The sequence below is a fragment of the Aulonocara sp. 'chitande type north' Nkhata Bay genome, linkage group LG12 (assembly GCF_057382095.1).
Source record: "Aulonocara sp. 'chitande type north' Nkhata Bay isolate Kocher_YH1m ecotype deep benthic linkage group LG12, A_spYH_male_GT1.1, whole genome shotgun sequence".
Lineage (NCBI taxonomy): Eukaryota > Metazoa > Chordata > Actinopteri > Cichliformes > Cichlidae > Aulonocara > Aulonocara sp. 'chitande type north' Nkhata Bay.
The window spans coordinates 14,724,089-14,741,817 of NC_141355.1; the positions used below are offsets into that span (position 1 = coordinate 14,724,089).

General features: G+C 42.3%; 2 protein-coding genes across 2 annotated transcripts; both read left to right on the top strand.

The window, feature by feature from the left end:
- Positions 1-2,720: 2,720 nt before the first annotated feature.
- vgll4l (vestigial like 4 like) lies at positions 2,721-6,816 on the top strand. The gene is made up of 5 exons (XM_086313706.1): positions 2,721-3,189; positions 4,773-4,896; positions 5,028-5,265; positions 5,803-5,875; positions 6,028-6,816. Exons 1-5 carry the CDS (start codon positions 3,123-3,125, stop codon positions 6,327-6,329), a joined length of 804 nt encoding a protein of 267 aa, XP_086169832.1. The 5' UTR covers positions 2,721-3,122; the 3' UTR covers positions 6,330-6,816.
- A 3,392-nt stretch (positions 6,817-10,208) lies between these two features.
- On the top strand, positions 10,209-16,654 carry slc20a1a (solute carrier family 20 member 1a). Its single transcript, XM_086313707.1, has 11 exons — positions 10,209-11,121; positions 11,887-12,537; positions 12,637-12,777; positions 12,910-12,995; positions 13,221-13,317; positions 14,493-14,612; positions 14,762-14,971; positions 15,058-15,538; positions 15,624-15,809; positions 15,881-15,965; positions 16,094-16,654. Exons 2-11 carry the CDS (start codon positions 12,189-12,191, stop codon positions 16,247-16,249), a joined length of 1,911 nt encoding a protein of 636 aa, XP_086169833.1. The 5' UTR covers positions 10,209-11,121; positions 11,887-12,188; the 3' UTR covers positions 16,250-16,654.
- The last annotated feature ends 1,075 nt before the right edge of the window (positions 16,655-17,729 follow it).

Below are 17,729 nucleotides of genomic sequence, written 5' to 3' on the forward strand. Positions count from 1 at the left end.
GACACGGATAGAGGCCTAGAGCCGGGTGCATTTCTTATCTAAATCATTAATGCATTTTAGAGATAATAAATAGCCTATTGCTTGCTAGTAAAAAATACCGCTATTTAGCTCCGATCTTAAGAGTTGGGAATAGTGAACTGCCTATTAATGTATCATTAGTTTACATTTATTTTTCAGTGGATGGATTTTAGTTTTATTACATTAGAATTTGTGTGATTTCATAGAAAGTGGCTCGATTACTTTAGTTCACAAACCAGAGAAGCAATCGCTCTCTAGCTTGCCTTTCTTTTTTCTGTGCCCCTTTTTTCTGTCATTATCCTGCCCACCATGAAGGCATGCCCAGGCAATGCATCTGTCAGGTAACCATCAGTACACACTTTCGATTATTCAGAAAGGGGAATGCTCTTTGTGCTCTGTGGTGTGTCGCACACAGCTGCTTTATCATGGATCATACAAGGAGGTTTATGATAGTTATTGACGGCGTCATTTATTTATTGGTGTTTTCCTCGGGTGTTTTCTTGCTTGCAGTCACCAGTGGAGTGGAGTCTCCTCACTAAATTAAAATATAGATTAGTGTTGCAAGTTTGGCTAGGCTAACAGAAAATAATTATTTCAACTTTTACCCAAAGTGATGAGGCTACTTTCTAACTTAATGAATGCCCTACCTTTATGTTTTTCTCTGTAAATGTGTTTATTCCAAAAGAGAGATCATGGTATGCTGTGTGTGCTTAAAAAAATCAGATGGAAACTGAACAAACAGGGGATAAAAAGAAGTCACAGGCCTAAACTACTATCTGCAGCAGATGGGCATTTAAAGGTCATGGCTTTAAGAAGTCTTCCTTTAAAATCCAGCAAAGAACTGGCGGAGGTCCTGAGGCATGCATCTGGAACTTCAGTGATCGTTCTGTTTGCTGAAGCCTCATCAGAAATGGCCTCTGCTTAAGGGTGGCTGTAAAGAAGCCGTTCTTAAGGAAGGGAAACAGGGGGGGAAGGCTGCGGTACACAAAACTACACTAGAACTGGACTGAAAATCAACAGGTCTTAATTAGAAAATTTAGGTTTTGGTTCAAATCATCATCAACATGTTCAGAGGAGGTCAGGAGAGAGGTAAAGCAAGTATCTACAGCCATTTGTAAAACACAGTGGAGGCTCTGTCGTGGTCTGAAGCTGCTGAAATGCAGAAGTGTTAAAGATCTTGTCAAAATTTAGGAAAATATGAACAAGAAGGAAAAGTGAGATCTGGATCCACCATCTGGAAATTATCTGATTGGCAGCAGCTTCATTTGTCAGCATGACACTGATCTCCAGCTCACTGCCAGTACAGTAAATTCATACCTGAGTAGAAAAACACATCAGTCATGAATTGGAATTCAACATTATTGAAGGAGTGTGAGATCATCTCTACAGAGATTAGAACAAGAGACAGAAACATCCAAAGAAGAGCTTTGAATATATTTCAGGAAGTCTGGAGAATTATTCCTGAAGACTTCTTAAAGAAATGATGAGAAAACGTACCTAAGTGAGTTCAGGCTGTGTTAAAGAATAAAAGTGGTCATAGCAAATATTGACTTTTAAGCTTATTAGAATTGTATAAACTATGTTTTTGTTCTTTATACTGTATGTTTCCATATAGCAATAAATCTTGTTTCCCTAGCAAAATATAAAGAACTGAGGGGTGAGTCAAGACTTCCTAGAACATCCTCTTGAGCAATTACCGTTTCTGATGTGTAAGCATTACATTACCCCAGTGACTATATGTTATCAGCTGATTAAGAGTGTGAAGCCCTTTATCATGTTTATAGAATCAAAACTAGTATCAGTATTTAATTTCTGTTTAGTATAAAACTAAACCCAGATTCTTTGTGGCTGTACTGAAATTGTAGAATAAGTTTTTGTTAGTACAGCAAGCCAAAATGCCTTGATTGCCGCTGGACAATCGTTGCAAAACTAGAACTTCTACAGCTTCCCTGGCCACTTGCAGATTTATAACCACATTCATTTCATTTTTAAAACGTTAAACTGCATTTTCCCCCCCACAAGTTATTTTCCTACCCCTGACCGTGCTATTGCTTTGTACGACATAAGGGGGCACTGTTGAGCTTAAATTAAACCTAATATTTTCCATGCACGTATGAACAGTGGGACTTCTAAAAGAGTAGCTTTTTATCACGTTAAACAAAATTCACCAACCTGTTAGGGTAAAACTCACAAGTAGAAATCTCCCACTTGTATATCAACAAAGTCCAGACAGCACAAAATGGTATTTCTCAATAAGTTTTACAGATACACCTTAAAACAATGACATTAATAATGATTTCCCCCCTTTTTCATTAGAACTGTCACGTATCTAAGTGAGCTGCCTCCGAGGCCTTCTACATGTCGTCAGACTCGCATTACACTCTCAGAAGATTTTTTTTTTTCATGGCAGCAGCAACATTTTCAGTACTTAGGGAGTCTTTGTCTGGCCATCAACAAAAGCCCTCGGATTACTGGTGAGGCAGGCTCAGAGTACAGCTGCATGCGTGTATGGGCAGGTCAGAAGAATGACTGGAGCTCCGGTGGGCTAAGCACTCGGAAAAATGCAGTTTGGTGAGATTGCAGATTAGGAGGGAGGTGGGAGGGGGACAGGTGTTGATTCCATGTATGGGGAAACCCGCAGGCACACTCTACAAGGAACTGAAAGAAAATAATTGATGACGGGGGGGGGGGGGGGGGGGGGGGGTTTGTTTGTTTGTTTTTTCAGGATGGAACTTTTCGTATAAGAGAAAGTGCCGAATAAAGCAAACAGTTCTCTAATCAGAGTAAAGTCTGGTATACTGTGACATTTAGCGCCTTTTTTCTACTTTAGCGATGGGCCTAACTGCAGGCACATTCCCAACTGTACAGGAATAATAATGAGTGAACCGGGGCTTCTCATTGGCCCGGGCAGCAGCCAATGGAAAGGCAGGAAATGAGTCACAGGTCTGTCCGCACTCACCTGATACTTTACCTGACGGCGCTCAGAACCAGCGTCTCATTACCTTTCCAATACAGTCTATAACTGAGGCTCTTTGTGTCCTGTAAAGTCCAGCAGTCAAGGTGTTCCTCTGTATTTGGGCTCAGCAACACAAAGATAAGGAGCAATGGCTGTGGCTAACTTCCAATACATAACTCGGATGAGCAGTGGCTTCAAGGTCTACATTTTAGAAGGTAAGCTCGATTTACGCTTTTTTAAAAATGTCCTCATGTTTCTTGATGACAGTGGATACTTGGATCTGTGGAAATAAATCTCTGCTGTGGTTGTGCCATATCATTTACTTATTAGTATGTGTATTTAATATGTATTTCTCAATATGATATGAACTATATACAACATCTGTGTTAATTAAGTGGCATTTAGTCTGTCTGTGATATTTAGGTGAAGTCAGGCAGAAAGAATCAGATACGGTGACAATCAAATGACAGCGATAAGTAAACAATCAAGTATGTGTACTGCTAGAACCACGTTTGGCTTTTTCGGTTAATATATTTAATACACTGAATCTTACATACAGACTCTGTAAATACTCACCTGAGGCTTTAACTGAGCTTTTCTAAACCATGCGTTTCTGTTGGGTAACAATAAAATCAGATTTAAATGCAGTGAACCAAAAGGTCAGGAAGCATTTTCCCTCTGCTAATAAGGAAGAAATAACCATGCCCGAGGCATTAGAAAATCAGCATAGGTGTGGTTATACCTACCCCCCTCCACAAAGCTCACATGTGCTATTGGAGAGTTTAGATGTTAGGAAATGTGAACTGGAGTGAGCAGTGTGGGCGTGAAGGCTGTTTTGTTTTTCTCTAGGAATGCAAAACCAATTTAAACAGACTGTCTCAATTCAGTGTGGCACCACAGACTATTGTTTCTTTAAATACATCCATTGGCTGATTTGAATACAGTTTAGCACTGCTGCCCGTCAGTGTGGATTTCCAAGTGTTAATGGAACACACAGTGTAATTGTGCTGCCATTACATTTTCAAACAGTGCTTGTGTTTTGGCTGCATGCATTACACATCAGCCTGGGGATGTGACTGCAGGCTGATTTGCCCAAACGCCCCCCTGTGTGGCTTTGGTTGACATTTGATGGGTGATAAACCTGCAAAAGACTGAGACATCCAGCCCATTTAGTGTGTCTGTCCTGCACTGTAGACATGCTTTAAACTCCTCTGATTGAACAAGCCACTGACATCAGCAGCTGCCTGTCGATGTGTTTCGACTTGTGTAATTGCAAAGATCCAGGATGTGTACGTGTTTCGCCTTGATGGCCTTTTCACAAATGGTTGACGCCCAAATCGGGGTCCTCAGACACGGAGAGCAGTTTGATGTTTTTGCACTCCATCCAAACAGGGGGAAAAAAACTTGTTTGCGTGTGACTGGGCTGAATGCCAATATGTAGAAAAACAACATTTACCGTTAGCATTGAATCAGCTGTGAAGTGTTGTAACCCTCACTGATCAGGTAAATCGAGTTCTACAGCTTAACGGAGTTTACGATTAACGGTGACAACAAAAAAAAAACGCTTTCCCACGAAAAGCAGTCGTGCAAGTTGATGTCATGGATCAAAACAAGCAGTTAGTCATCACTGCTTCACATCATTGCCAGTTAGATACAATCACAAACGTCACAATATACCGTCAGTGATCTGACGTAGGATCGGCGTTGGCAAAGGGACCGCGGGCACCCCTGATGGGGTCGTGTTTCTTTGAAAGTCTGCATGCTTCTTCTAATCCCGCATTTTAATTTTGCTCTGCAGGTCAGCCTCATCTCAGAAGCGAAGACAGATACAGACATATGACACACGACCGGGCTCGAACCCAAACGGTGTATCCAATCAAACGCAAGCGCAGCCACGAGAGAGGTCTGACTTTGGAGGAAAGGTTGGTTGAGCTGTTTAACTTTCCTAAGAACATTTTCTTTTGATAGATTCAACTTATTAAATGCAAATTCTGTCAAAAAAAAAAAAAAGACAGCAACGAGGGTCTGAAACTCTTTCAAATAATTGTTTCAGACGAGAGCGAGCGATGAGCCGAAGCAGGCTGGCCCAGAGAGCAGCCCCAGCAGTGTTCAGCAGCCAGCAGAGTCCAACACAAACCCTGAGTCCAACACCCAGCCCCACCAGCCCTCTGCCCACCCATGTGTACTACACACCAGTCATGGATGAACCCCTTGCCCTCATCAAGAAACCCAGAAAAGAAACTGAAAGCGCAGAGGAAAAGAATAAAGGCACCTCTTCCAGTCAAATCCAGGTAATTCAGCAAAGCCTGTCTAGAACACAGGGTATTTAGGAGGTCATACTGTTTACCCTACTGTATAACCTCAGCATAGCTTCAGGCCACCAACCACAGGGGTCCATTATCTGTAGTCAGTGAATCCAGCTGCACAAGCATTCTGCGTCTAAGTGTGTCTGCAAGCCTAAGCTTGCCTGAGCTATGCAATCCAGCCGGATTCGGGAAGAAAATGTGAGTAATGGAGGGAGGAATGCCATCAACAAGACCAAACAGACCGCTTTCTCTCTGACCTGTTTATGCCACCACACTGGGAGGGAGCTGACTTTCACGCGCAAACCCAACCAGTTTAATCGGTTTTCAGATCGTGTTGTTTTTAATTTAAACTGTTGCAGTTGAAGAGCGAGTACACAGTCAGGTTTAGCCAAAGTCAGAACAAAAACACAAAGTTTGTGGAATGAAACGAAAGCTTAAAACCAGGGTTACAACCTGTGCTTCAAGTCTAATTACTTTGAGTCTAATTACTGACCCATTTCTTTTTCTTTTTCTTTTTTCCAGATACGTCCCTCCGTGATCACTTGCGCCTCCTCGTTACGAAACCCCTCTTCAAGATCCGTGGGCCACTCATCAGGTCAGTCTCACACTCACTTGGAATGAGCTCATTTACCCAGAAGGTCACTCCCTAGTCATCACACGTGCCTCATAGCACAGCCATACCACGCACTTTTACTGACTCACTTAGGTGTGTATGTAAAGGTTTGCCATTCGTCTTCTATATTGCAGTGGTTCCCAAAGACAACTATGATAACGTCCTCGAGGAGCATTTCCAGAGGAGCTTGGGTGTTCACTACCAGAAAGCTCAGTCCCAGCAGCTCTCCATCAGCGTGTCCGTCGACGACCACTTTGCCAAGGCTTTGGGAGACAAGTGGCTACAGATTAAATCCAAGTCTTCCTCCTGTTCTTCCACACCGCCCAGCAGTCCAAGTGTCACTCACTCCCCCACCTACAGCCACAGCCCAAATCTGTGCCGCAAAGAGTCCACAAGCAGCTCAGTGCTAACGCCCAGCCACTGGTCTGTCAATTAAAGTAGAAATGGCATCTGATCCTGGTGGAAACTGGACTCTTTGAGACTTTTAACATTTCACTGCCACTCTGCAGACGGCTCTGCTGTCTGTCTGGCTGCAAATGCCAGTGCAGGAGTTGACAGAGCGAGCTTACAGATGCAGGAGTGCTGTCAATTTGGATCTCCGCGTCTACAAGCTTAATACAGCAACACAAACAAATGTAGCATTATTTGGGACATCGACATATTTTGTTACATTTCTATCCTCCGCTTGCTTGATAGCATTTGAAAAGCTGAGATAATGTAGATGGTGATGTGGGATGATTGGGGAAAAAATCCTTTACATTTCTTTTTGTAAATGTGTCATTTCTCTGAATGCCAGTTACACTGTATTATATTTATAATCTGATACCCCTGGGTGCTTTACAGTCTAAGTGACTAGCCTATCTGCTGTAAAATGTGCTTTTAAACTGTACACAAACCAGACAATTAAAAAGACCTAAAATTCATATCTCGTAAACCGTGTTTTTGTTCCCTGAGTGTGAATGGTCTGGACAACAAATGTCTCCAGAAAATGGGACGTTGAAATAAAAATGAGTAAAATGAAACGAATCGCCTTTCAAACTAAAGGGACGTGAATCCAAGGACACCTTGTTAAGATAGGGCAGGGTGGCATACCAGACAACCTAATTTCAGTAGTGAGTCAACGTGTGTCTAGAACACATCCGGCACTGCGTTTTAACTAGCGGTTGATGCCACACGCAGGAGTGGAAATTAAATGGATGTACGGGTAACTCATTCTGTACTTTTTCCTGGAGGTTCTACAGAATGTAGGGAGCAAGTTCCAGCAGGCACAAAGCTTGTGCTTTGACATTCCTGTCTCCTGAGAAAATGACTGTGTAAGATCCTACAGATCCTGTTTGGCAAGGGATAGGAGGGAGGGAAGAGTGGAAGAAAGGGTTGGGCTAACATAGGCCTGAGCATGAGAACCAGCCACACTCTTCAGTTACTGATTTGCATGTCCTATCTTGCCTAATTTTAAATGTAAAAGGAAACATAACAACAACAAAAAATTACAGTGTTGGGCTAGCTGAAAAGAAGTGGGGATTAACCCAACTGTCATGAAAAGCTGAGCATATAGGGGAGAAAGCTTTAAATCAGGGGTAAGTTGAAAGAGCAAAGTGAAAATCCTCCTACTTTAAAACAACTAAAGCTAAGTATTAAACGTTGGCTTTACTCGCTTATGTGGCTTTAGTTTAAAGATCTGCGCAAAAACCTGAAATCCACCAAACGATGATGTGAAGTTTGCACCTAACAGACTGTGGAGGGGGTGCATGCATACAGCAGCAAACAGTGACCAAACTGCTGATTGTTCATTTTTCTCCTTAAGACACAAACTGGTATTTCCACTCATCAGCCCGCGTAACCTGAACATGGACAGGAATGCCACCTAGAGGCCCTCGGGTTACCCATATACGGCCGACTTTGTCAATGACAAATGGTCTCTTGTTGCATTATGGACGAGTCAAATAAGCAAAAGCAGAGCTCTGTGGGCAAACCTTTTGATGGGGGGACCTTAAGAAACTTAAGGAAGAGGATAATGCTTTTCCCAGTTTACCGCTAGGAGGCGACTGAACATCCCTCTTGATTAATAATCCATTTCACATGTGCTTTCATATGCTCTGACAATGCAGCGTGAGTGAGTGTGTGTGTTTACTTTTCATTGAATGTTTTACACGGTAGGAGGAAGTAATCTATCTAAAAGGAAAAATGGGTGTGATATTCAGTGCTAAATGAATCTGTGAGTCGACCACATTAGCTAATATTTTTGCACCAGATAAAGTCATACACTGGATTACACATACACACTGTTTAACCAGGGTAAAATATTAACATGTCTCATATATCAACCACCGCAGTTCAGCACAGCTAAGCTGAAAGTGGCTCACAGATATAAATTATATAGATCAACCTGCCATGAGAATGTCAAGAGAAGGGCTTCTCATGCTGCTGCAAAACAAAATGCACATTGTTGTGTGAGGCAACAGGGGCTGGTAATTACAATCCTAAATACCTCAAACATGACAGAAAACACCATTTAACTCGTAGCAATAGTAATTAAGTATGCCTCACTATACAGGAGATTGACTAACCTTTCTGGGAAAGTTCCTTAATTTCTCTGGTTTGTCAAAAGTTAGGTCTCTGTAAACAAATTGAGAGACTTTTTCTAAACAGTTTCAATTCTAAGTACTAATCTCCTGAGAAGATGATTGCCTGGAAAGATTGCGTTTCTGCGCTGTGGCTTTGTGCTCGGTTCATTTTTCAGAGTTCGTCTTCGAGCTATGTACTTAAATGACAAAAAAGATAGTTATCTCGGATAATTGTTTAAATACAGATCATTTGGATTTACGCTCACAATCCCTGACTGGCAGCATCGTTCGTGGCTGCAAGTGAATATGATAAGAAAGAAGCCCTTTAACGCAGCTCTGTGCTCATCCCCAGTTTCTGGAATTGCTGTTTATACGGAGCATTATGTGCGATCTAATCTTTAATATTTTCTTAGACAATAAACCTCTGTGAACATCGAAATGTAATGAATAAAAGAAATAAATAAACATTAAACAAATTATAAATATAATACATAAAAGGCACAATCAGTGGTGTGTTAGTGAAGGGCTATAACAAGTAAATATGACTGGAAAACCTTGCAAATGCTCTTGTTATGTAGAGCGTCTGATATTAAAGGAATAATGTGGATGAACACCACATGGGCATCATTTACATGTAAAGTAGCCACAGAAACAGTCACAAAAAAATGAATCATCTATGTTGTGGGTGGACAACAGATATTCATCTGTGACTGTAGCTGATTAAAGCTGCTGTGTTTCTCAATCTGATTTTTTTTTTTGCTTTTGGTAATGTGTGATGACTGTAGGGGTGTGTATGTGTTTAGGCTAGTGTGGGAAAAATATAATAGTGTAAAATACTAGAAACACACATATATACAGCTGTGTTCAGTTTACAAATGCCCAAATGGATACAGGCTCGAATATATACGCACACAGTATATACACACATGCACCTCAAGCAGATGCTTGTGGTAGCCATCAACAATCTTCTGGCATGATTCTAGCTGGATATTTCACAACCCTTCTCGGCAGAACTGGTAGAGTTCATTTAAACCTGCTGGTTTCCTGGCACGGACCCAGCCTTTAAGCACAGTCTTCAGGTCGGGGCTTGGGAAGGCCATTTCAGAAGCTTAAACTTAGCCTGTTTTATCCAGCCAAAAACCAGTTTTGATGTGTGTTTGGGATCATTGTCCTGTTGATCTGTGTCCAACCATCTAGCATGTGTGCAAAGAAGTAGAGCAATTGGGAGGTAGTCCTTCTTCATCATCATCATCTTTACTGAGCTCCTTGGACTATACCATTGTTCTGAGGATTGGTCAATCCAATGAGTGCTGTCAATCAATCTAATATCTTCAGCACCACTTATTAAAAGAGTTAAGTGAGTGTATGTATATATTTGTACAAAATAAAATCAATTTTTTGTTTTTTAAAGTCATTAAAGATGTATGCTGTACAATCATTCCATGCTGGAAAAAGAAAAGTTCAAAGAAATTATTAAGACCAAAAATGTCCATGAAATTCATGCCCATTGTGAGTGGATGTAAACTTCTGACCATAACTGTATATAATTATTATTAGGAATGTCTTTCCTTGCGCATATATATGCTTAGTTTTCCACCATCCTTCCATTTCCGGACAATCCTTTTTAGGTAATTTGAACTTCCTGCATTCGTTGGGAAGGTCAAAATATTCCACAAAGCCGGGCACTTGTGTGAACATGTCACAAATTAAATCCCACCAGCACTGAATAAATAGGTGATGAAGAGGAACTGATCAGCAGATTTGGAGGTACTGTACCATTTCGGAAAAAGACTGTGTTCTGCTGACAGCCTGACACTCTCCTGGAGTTTCTCAGTAAATGAACTCTTCATGGATGAGTAACCGATTGATGATCAGCACTGTTCGTGGCTCCTGATTCACATTAGTTACACTATGGCTTAGTGAGCTATAGAGTCTACACTTTCCTACAGCGAGTTTACTACTTTTTTGTTTCTATTTTTTTTTTTTTTTTTAAGAGAGACGTTACCAGAGATTTGGAAGTAAACTACACACTTCAGCACAAAGTTTCCAGAGGCCTCTTTAACCTTGGTGGGTGAAACTTGCTAAATTCGACCAGCAGGTGGCACCAAAGCCCCGTTTGTAATATCTTACTCAGTCATTTTAAAGTTTTAATGTCCCCGTTCTTAGAAAATTGGTAATATTCGGGGAACACCGCACTGTTTATATCCAAACAGCAGAAGCTTAACCACCATAAACAAACTGTCACCAGAAATATTTCACTTACTTTTCTTTTTGAATTAGACTGAAAGATGGGCTATTTCGGCAACACAACAGACATTTGTCTTTCCTCGGCGCTTGGATAAATATAATTTGGGGGATAAGGTTAAGCAATATAATCAGCAGAAAACTATAATTACTTTTTTTCCCCCATCAACAAGCTCGATAAACATTAGCCCGAGTGCAGCAGCGAGTGTCCCATGACTGCTCTGGAAAGGCGGGTTCTCACTTGAGGCGCAATATATAAACCAACCTCCAAAGGGAGCCTCAAACACTGCAGGCCGCTGGACTGGCACCTCCTCTGACATCCTCTCACTTTGCATAACACCTGCCGAGGAAGGCCGATCACCTGACAGAGAAGCCCAGCGAGCGCAGGGGACAACACAGCGGACACCTTTGCTTACACATGTAAGTGTCACCTACCTTTAATCTCTACTCGTGCTCCCCTTGTCTTCCCCCCTCTCACTCCTTTTGAATTACGTAAGGGCAGCAAGGCAGATTAACATACCGCTATTTTCTATAGGCCTGAGTGAGTACTAACAAACTAAGAGCCCAGTTACTCCCAGTCTCTCAAACCTCTTTCTGAAGTTTTAGGTGGGATTTGTTTGTGCAAGTGGGATTTGAAAGGCTGCTGTAGTTATGTAAGTCCCCCGCAGTGCCACACGCGTGGATTTACTCTCTTAACCGCCTATTAAACAAACTTTACTCGCCAAAAGTTAAAGAAAACTAAATCAGCTGCTTGTTTTACTGCAGCGCCATTTCCTCTCTGTGAAAACGCTGATTAACACTGAATGCTCAGTAAAACTGCACAGTTGTGCATTTTCCATTTTGCCATACTTACCTGCTGCTTTGATCCTAGTCATAATTTAATGAATTGGTCCAACAAAACGCTGTGTGGAAATGTCATGTAGTAGCGGTAGTGTCATGTCCAACTTCAGTGTGAAGTGTATGAAGTGTTAATATACTGCTGATAACACGAAACACTTCCTTTTTTCTACCATTAGCCAGTAAATCATGGATACCAGGTAAAGCGGTGTGTACTGTTTGGTTGTGTCACGTACTGGAGTTTGGGCTTGTTAATATGTAACTCATCTTAGCCTTTCCAAGGATTGAAGATGAGGAGTTTCAGCCACTAACTTGTGCATTTCTGTGCCTGTTTTTGTGTTATTGCAGTGTGCATCATCAGAGGCTGCCCGTCACAATGGATTTCTCCCCCATCTGTATACCTTCTCATTTTACAATGAAGCCTACAGAGAAACCCTGCATACCTAGCTAGCAATTAATTTAAATCTCCTTCCCTTTGGAACTTTTAGATCTGAACTAAAGGGCTCTTCTATTTTTTATCGTGGTAGTAATTTATTTATAAAAACATATTACCTCATAAGTTACTGTTAAATTGCAAGGGGGAAAAGAGAAAAAATTTGGCTTGGGATAAGAGTGATTGTGACAAAAACTTAGTTATATTGTGAGAAGCGATGGATACAACTACATTAGCAACCCTGGCTGCTGCCACCACCGTGGCTCTGGCCTCTCAGTCTGGCATGTCGGGCTACCTGTGGCTGCTGGTGCTAGGCTTCATCATCGCCTTCATCCTGGCTTTCTCTGTGGGGGCCAATGATGTGGCCAACTCATTCGGTACAGCGGTGGGCTCTGGTGTGGTCACTTTGCGGCAGGCCTGCGTCTTGGCCACCATCTTTGAGACCGTGGGCTCGGTCCTGTTGGGGGCCAAAGTAAGCGAGACCATCCGGCAGGGGATCATTGACGTCCGGATGTACAACGGCTCGGAACACGTCTTGATGGCAGGATCGATAAGTGCTATGTGTGGTGAGTGCACAGACAGTGATGACGATCGGAGCACGTGTGTGCTGAAGATGTTCGGCCTGGTGTGTTTTCAGTGATCGCAACTGTGCCTTTGTTATCCAGGCTCTGCTGTGTGGCAGCTGGCAGCGTCGTTCCTGAAGCTCCCCATTTCTGGAACCCACTGTATTGTTGGAGCAACAATTGGGTTTTCCATGGTAGCCAGAGGTCACCAAGGGGTGAAATGGATGGAACTTCTGCGCATTGGTGAATACGTGTTGTTTTTTTATCCCTACCCCACACTCAATAGATAGAAATAGCCGTTAAATATGAAATGCAAGTCAAATTAAAAGCAAATTTATTCCTAACGCATTGAAAATATGCTCCGCTTGTCCACAGTGGCCTCCTGGTTCCTGTCCCCCGTGCTGTCAGGCATCATGTCAGCAATTCTCTTCTATTTTGTCCGCAAATTCATTCTGAATAAGGTAAAGCTTATTCACTGGGAATACTTAATCAGGTCCATTAAAATAACGAGCACTCGTACTTCCTGTAGTCTGGAGGGTTTCAGCTGAGCAGTCAGGTCCCTCAAAGAGTTAAAATATAAACATAGAGGCACCAACAGCTGAACAGAGAACAGCTTGTTTCTGATAATTTTTGAGTACATGTTGCTACTTTAAACATATAACAGAGAAAGTCTGTATTTTTCACAGACTAATCCTGTACCCAACGGCCTGCGAGCCCTACCTATCTTCTACGCCATCACGATGGGCATCAACCTATTCTCTATCATGTTTACAGGAGCACCATGTGAGTATTACGTCATCAGACTGCACTGGTTATTTGTTTGATTGTTGCTTAACACGCCACGCTACTGCCACAGCAGTTGAAATCCCGGGATGAGGTGGAGAAAGGTCACATGGGCGAGTTGGGACTCAAAGTAGGTGGCAAATAAAGAGGAAGCAGTTTCATTAAAAAAAGAAAGAGAGGAAAAAACAGTCTTGAAGATGTAGAATGTTCTATATAAAAAAATTGCAAAGATCAACAGTTGTAGCGAGCAAACACAACAGGAAAATAATCAAAGTGGCTCTACAACAGATTCCGCTAATAAATGGAACATTTCCATTCCTTTTTGTTCTGTTTGCAGGCTTGAACTAATCAAGGAGTCAGCTGGCCTGGGCCCTTCACTGAAGGCTGCAGGCCTGTGTGCGTGTGTGTCTGTGTGTGGGTCATGGAAATTACACATTGTAACTCCTGCAATGCAAAATTGCAGAGTAATACAGTATAGTAAACTGCATGCACGTTCCAGTCCGAGCATCATTTTTTGTTGCATGTCTTAGCCGTCTGTTCGGTCAGTAGAGTTCGAAGCCAGTTTGGCTTCACGTGCATGCTGAAGACGGGACACACCCATGCAGCTGTGGCTTTAATCGTGCGACCTTTTAATTGTTGTTAAGCCGCTGTTGTCTGTGAGGAAAAACAGGTAAGCTAAGTTATTAAATGTTGCCTGACTAAATTCTATTCACCTGTTTATCTATGCACTGCCAGCATTAGCAGGAAAGTGAAATTAAGTTTCTTTAACAGCAGTTTTGTTTGTTTATCTCTGGGCTGCAAGGCCGAACTCTTTCGCACTATCTGATTGTAGGAGCATACACTCTCGCTGATACTCTTCTGTGTAAGAATGAGCTGAAGTGCTGGAAGAGGCCGTTGAAACATTTTGCATAATTTCTTAGCAAACGTGAACGTCGCGTGACCGCAACCTACAAAATGTGATCTTGACTTTTTGGTTTATGTGAAAGCGTGAGAGTTGCGCTTTCAAGACGTTGCCATGTTTCTACAGTAAATCAAAGTTGTGCGTGAATGTGAAAGGGCTAACAGTTTTCTCTCGCTGTTTTCAAAGGAACAGAGCTGTGAATGAATTAGTTACGCGTCTGTTTCACCTTTTCTGAGACCGTGTTCTCTCTCGTTCCCCTGTCTTTTGTGCACAGTGCTGGGGTTTGACAGAGTGCCGTGGTGGGGTACGCTGTGCATTTCTCTGGGCTGCGCTGCCGTCACAGCCTTGTTCGTTTGGTTTGTCGTCTGTCCCCGCCTCAGGAAGAAAATCCAAGGTGAGTAAATCTGACTTTAGACTTTCAGACTATACTTTTGTAAATATGTTGACAAAAATATACGACTTATGTATTAAAATTCTATTTATTTCTGCACTGGCATCACTGCTTTCTCTTGCGTTAAAAATCTGAGTGCTTCTTTCATCCAGCACAAACAGCTGCTGCTCCCTGTGCAGCTCCGCTCATGGAGAGGAACTCCAGCAAACCCGTGCAACCGCAGCAGTCCCCAGTATCCCATGCACCCCGACCACAGAGCCCTCCAGCAGACAGTCAGAAGGTGGCTTTTAAACTGGGAGGCTCAGATGAGACGGATTTAGACAGCATAGATGCAGAAACCAAAGACCTGGACATCGCCAACGGTAATGACTTGAATCTGCACTCTAAATAGAGTATAACCAGAAGAAACTCCAACAGCTGAATTACATTTAACTATTTATTTTCATAGGTCTGAATGGGACCGTAGGCCCCATGGTGATCACTGATCCTCACAGTGGTCGGTCCCACACAATCCACAAAGACTCTGGCCTTTACAAGGACCTGCTGCACAAGCTCCACATGGCCAAGGTTGGCGAATGTATTGGTGACAGCGACACAGAAGAGCGGCCCATCCGGAGGAACAACAGCTACACCTCCTACACCATGGCTATTTACGGAATTCAAGGAGATGTCAGGTATAAAGACGGGGACGGTGGGCTGCAGAGGAGACCGAGAGTGGACAGTTACAGCAGCTACAGCTCAGCAGTGTCCAACAGGAGTGCAGCTCTGGACGAGAATGTGGTCCAAGAAGCTGGCACCGACCTTGCTGGCACGGACCAGGAAGAGGATGAGCTGGAAGTCGACCAGCCTGCCGTTTCCTCGCTTTTCCAGTTCCTGCAGATACTCACTGCGTGCTTTGGCTCTTTTGCTCATGGAGGGAATGATGTCAGGTAGGCAAGGATGTTTGTTTTTTCTGAAGAATTCATATACGTTGGTTTGTTCAGATGGCTTACACAAACTTTTTTTTCGCATTAGCAACGCTATAGGCCCACTGGTGGCTCTCTGGCTTCTGTATGAGAGTGGCTCCGTCTTGTCAAGTGCACCGACACCTATCTGGCTGCTTCTTTACGGTGGAGCCGGCATCTGCATTGGACTCTGGGTGTGGGGTCGGAGGGTGATCCAGACCATGGGCAAAGATCTCACCCCTATTACACCGTCGAGGTATGCGGCTGACAAATAAAATCCTTATTTGTGTTAAAGTCGAAGCATACTGACATTTCCTTCTCTTCTAGTGGATTCAGCATCGAGCTGGCCTCAGCAATCACGGTTGTGGTGGCATCCAATATTGGCCTTCCTGTCAGCACAACCCACTGCAAGGTAATGAAACTAAAGGGACTGTCTTTACTACAAATAGACACATACATTAGAAATAAGCTAAGCTTTCTGCACAAGTAACGTACACGGTGGCGCATGACCTGATGAGCTCTTAAATTATGTGCACACAGGTGGGATCCGTGGTGGCCGTGGGATGGTTACGTTCCCGGAAGTCAGTCGACTGGCGTTTGTTCAGGAATATCTTCATAGCCTGGTTTGTTACTGTTCCGATCTCTGGGCTGATCAGCGCTGCCATCATGGCTCTCTTCATTTATGTTATCCTCTGAGGCCAGCACTGTCCAGCGACACTCCTACTTGAGTTGATGGACTGCAGCCAACAAGTTGTTTGACTCTGATAAATCCTACGCCAATAAAAATGTCCTGTTTGTTCTCCATTTGCTAATGATTTATATTATATCATTAAGTCAAGGCAATTATTTTATCTCCCATGGTCGCGTCCTTGAACTATGTAGACTCTAATAACACTCTTCAGTTATCCGAAAGACTGTGATCTTGTATATCCTTTTGTATATTTGTATAGAAGCAATGTTTTCATCAGATGATTCCCTTTTGACTGAAAAAGAACGAGCAGCAGTTGTATGTTTGGATATTTGGATACAGTAAAATATGGAGTTGCTTGATTTGATGATATTTCAATGTATTTTACTCACCATTAAAGATTTTCTTTTACAGAAAGATGCTTTTCTGAGTGTTAATGTGGGAGGGATGGATTATTAAAAGCAACAAAACATCATCATAAATTTGATCGGAAAACTGCTCATTAAAAAATGAACATTAGAGTTTTCACTAAGGTGGACGTTATAGTGAACCATCGACACTAATAGTGTCAGCGGTAGTGCATCTGATTCTCCTCAATGTTTTGGTGCTATTTCTGCAAAATCCACGAGGTGGCAGTGCTGCAGCAGCCTTTTTTACACACACACTGACTCCTCCATACAGGAAGAACCTTTAAATGCACAATACTGTGCAAAGGTCTTCATGTCTTTGTATTCTGCTTCCAAGAAGCCAAATTTTCTTGTAGTTTTTTTTTTTTTTCCAAGTCTGGTACCTGAAAAGACTTGACCGAAACAGAAAATTTTCAGAAGAATCTTTTTTTGGTTGTTTAAGCAACTTAACACAGAACCATGAATCATTCAAACATTAAAATGCAACTAATTAATGAGATGAACCAGTTTTGTGTCTGCACATAACTGATGACTTGGTAATGAACCGAGTTGAATGTGTCCTTAGACATTTTGCTATTAGCAGCCTGACAGAGAACTACATTATCTTTGAATCTATGAAAAGGGGAAGAGTGGCTATCAAGAAGCCACTCTTAAGGAAGGGAAAGGCTGAAATATGCAAAATTACACAAGAACTGAAAATCAGTGGCAATAGATCTCATGGAGTGGTGAATCTAAATTTGAAATCTTTGGTTCAAATCATCATCAACATGTTCAGAGGAGGTCGAGAGAGAGAGAGAGGTACAACAGTGAGTGTCTGTAGTTATCTGCTTAGTGCTGCCTTTCAGCCAGGTGTGTTGGAGGTCCTTTCAGAATTGATTGAAATTAATTAATTCAGACTTTGATCCACTACTGTAATACCATCCAGAAAACATCTGACTGGAACTTCATTTTTCAGTACGCCAATGATCCCAGACACACTGCCAATGTAGTAAAAGCATACTGGATAGAAAAACACACTGAGGAACACTACTGATCACGGACTGGCCACTTTAAAAACAAATGACAATTTATTATAAAAGCC

Excerpts from the sequence above, each read along its gene's own strand:
- vgll4l (XM_086313706.1), top strand. The coding sequence starts at position 3,123 with ATGGCTGTGGCTAACTTCCAATACATAACTCGGATGAGCAGTGGCTTC. Across the intron at positions 3,190-4,772 it reads CAAGGTCTACATTTTAGAAG|GTCAGCCTCATCTCAGAAGC; the intron begins GTAAGCTCGATT and ends TTTGCTCTGCAG. Across the intron at positions 5,876-6,027 it reads ATCCGTGGGCCACTCATCAG|TGGTTCCCAAAGACAACTAT; the intron begins GTCAGTCTCACA and ends TCTATATTGCAG.
- slc20a1a (XM_086313707.1), top strand. The coding sequence starts at position 12,189 with ATGGATACAACTACATTAGCAACCCTGGCTGCTGCCACCACCGTGGCT. Across the intron at positions 14,972-15,057 it reads AGACCTGGACATCGCCAACG|GTCTGAATGGGACCGTAGGC; the intron begins GTAATGACTTGA and ends TTATTTTCATAG. Across the intron at positions 15,810-15,880 it reads ACCCCTATTACACCGTCGAG|TGGATTCAGCATCGAGCTGG; the intron begins GTATGCGGCTGA and ends CTTCTCTTCTAG.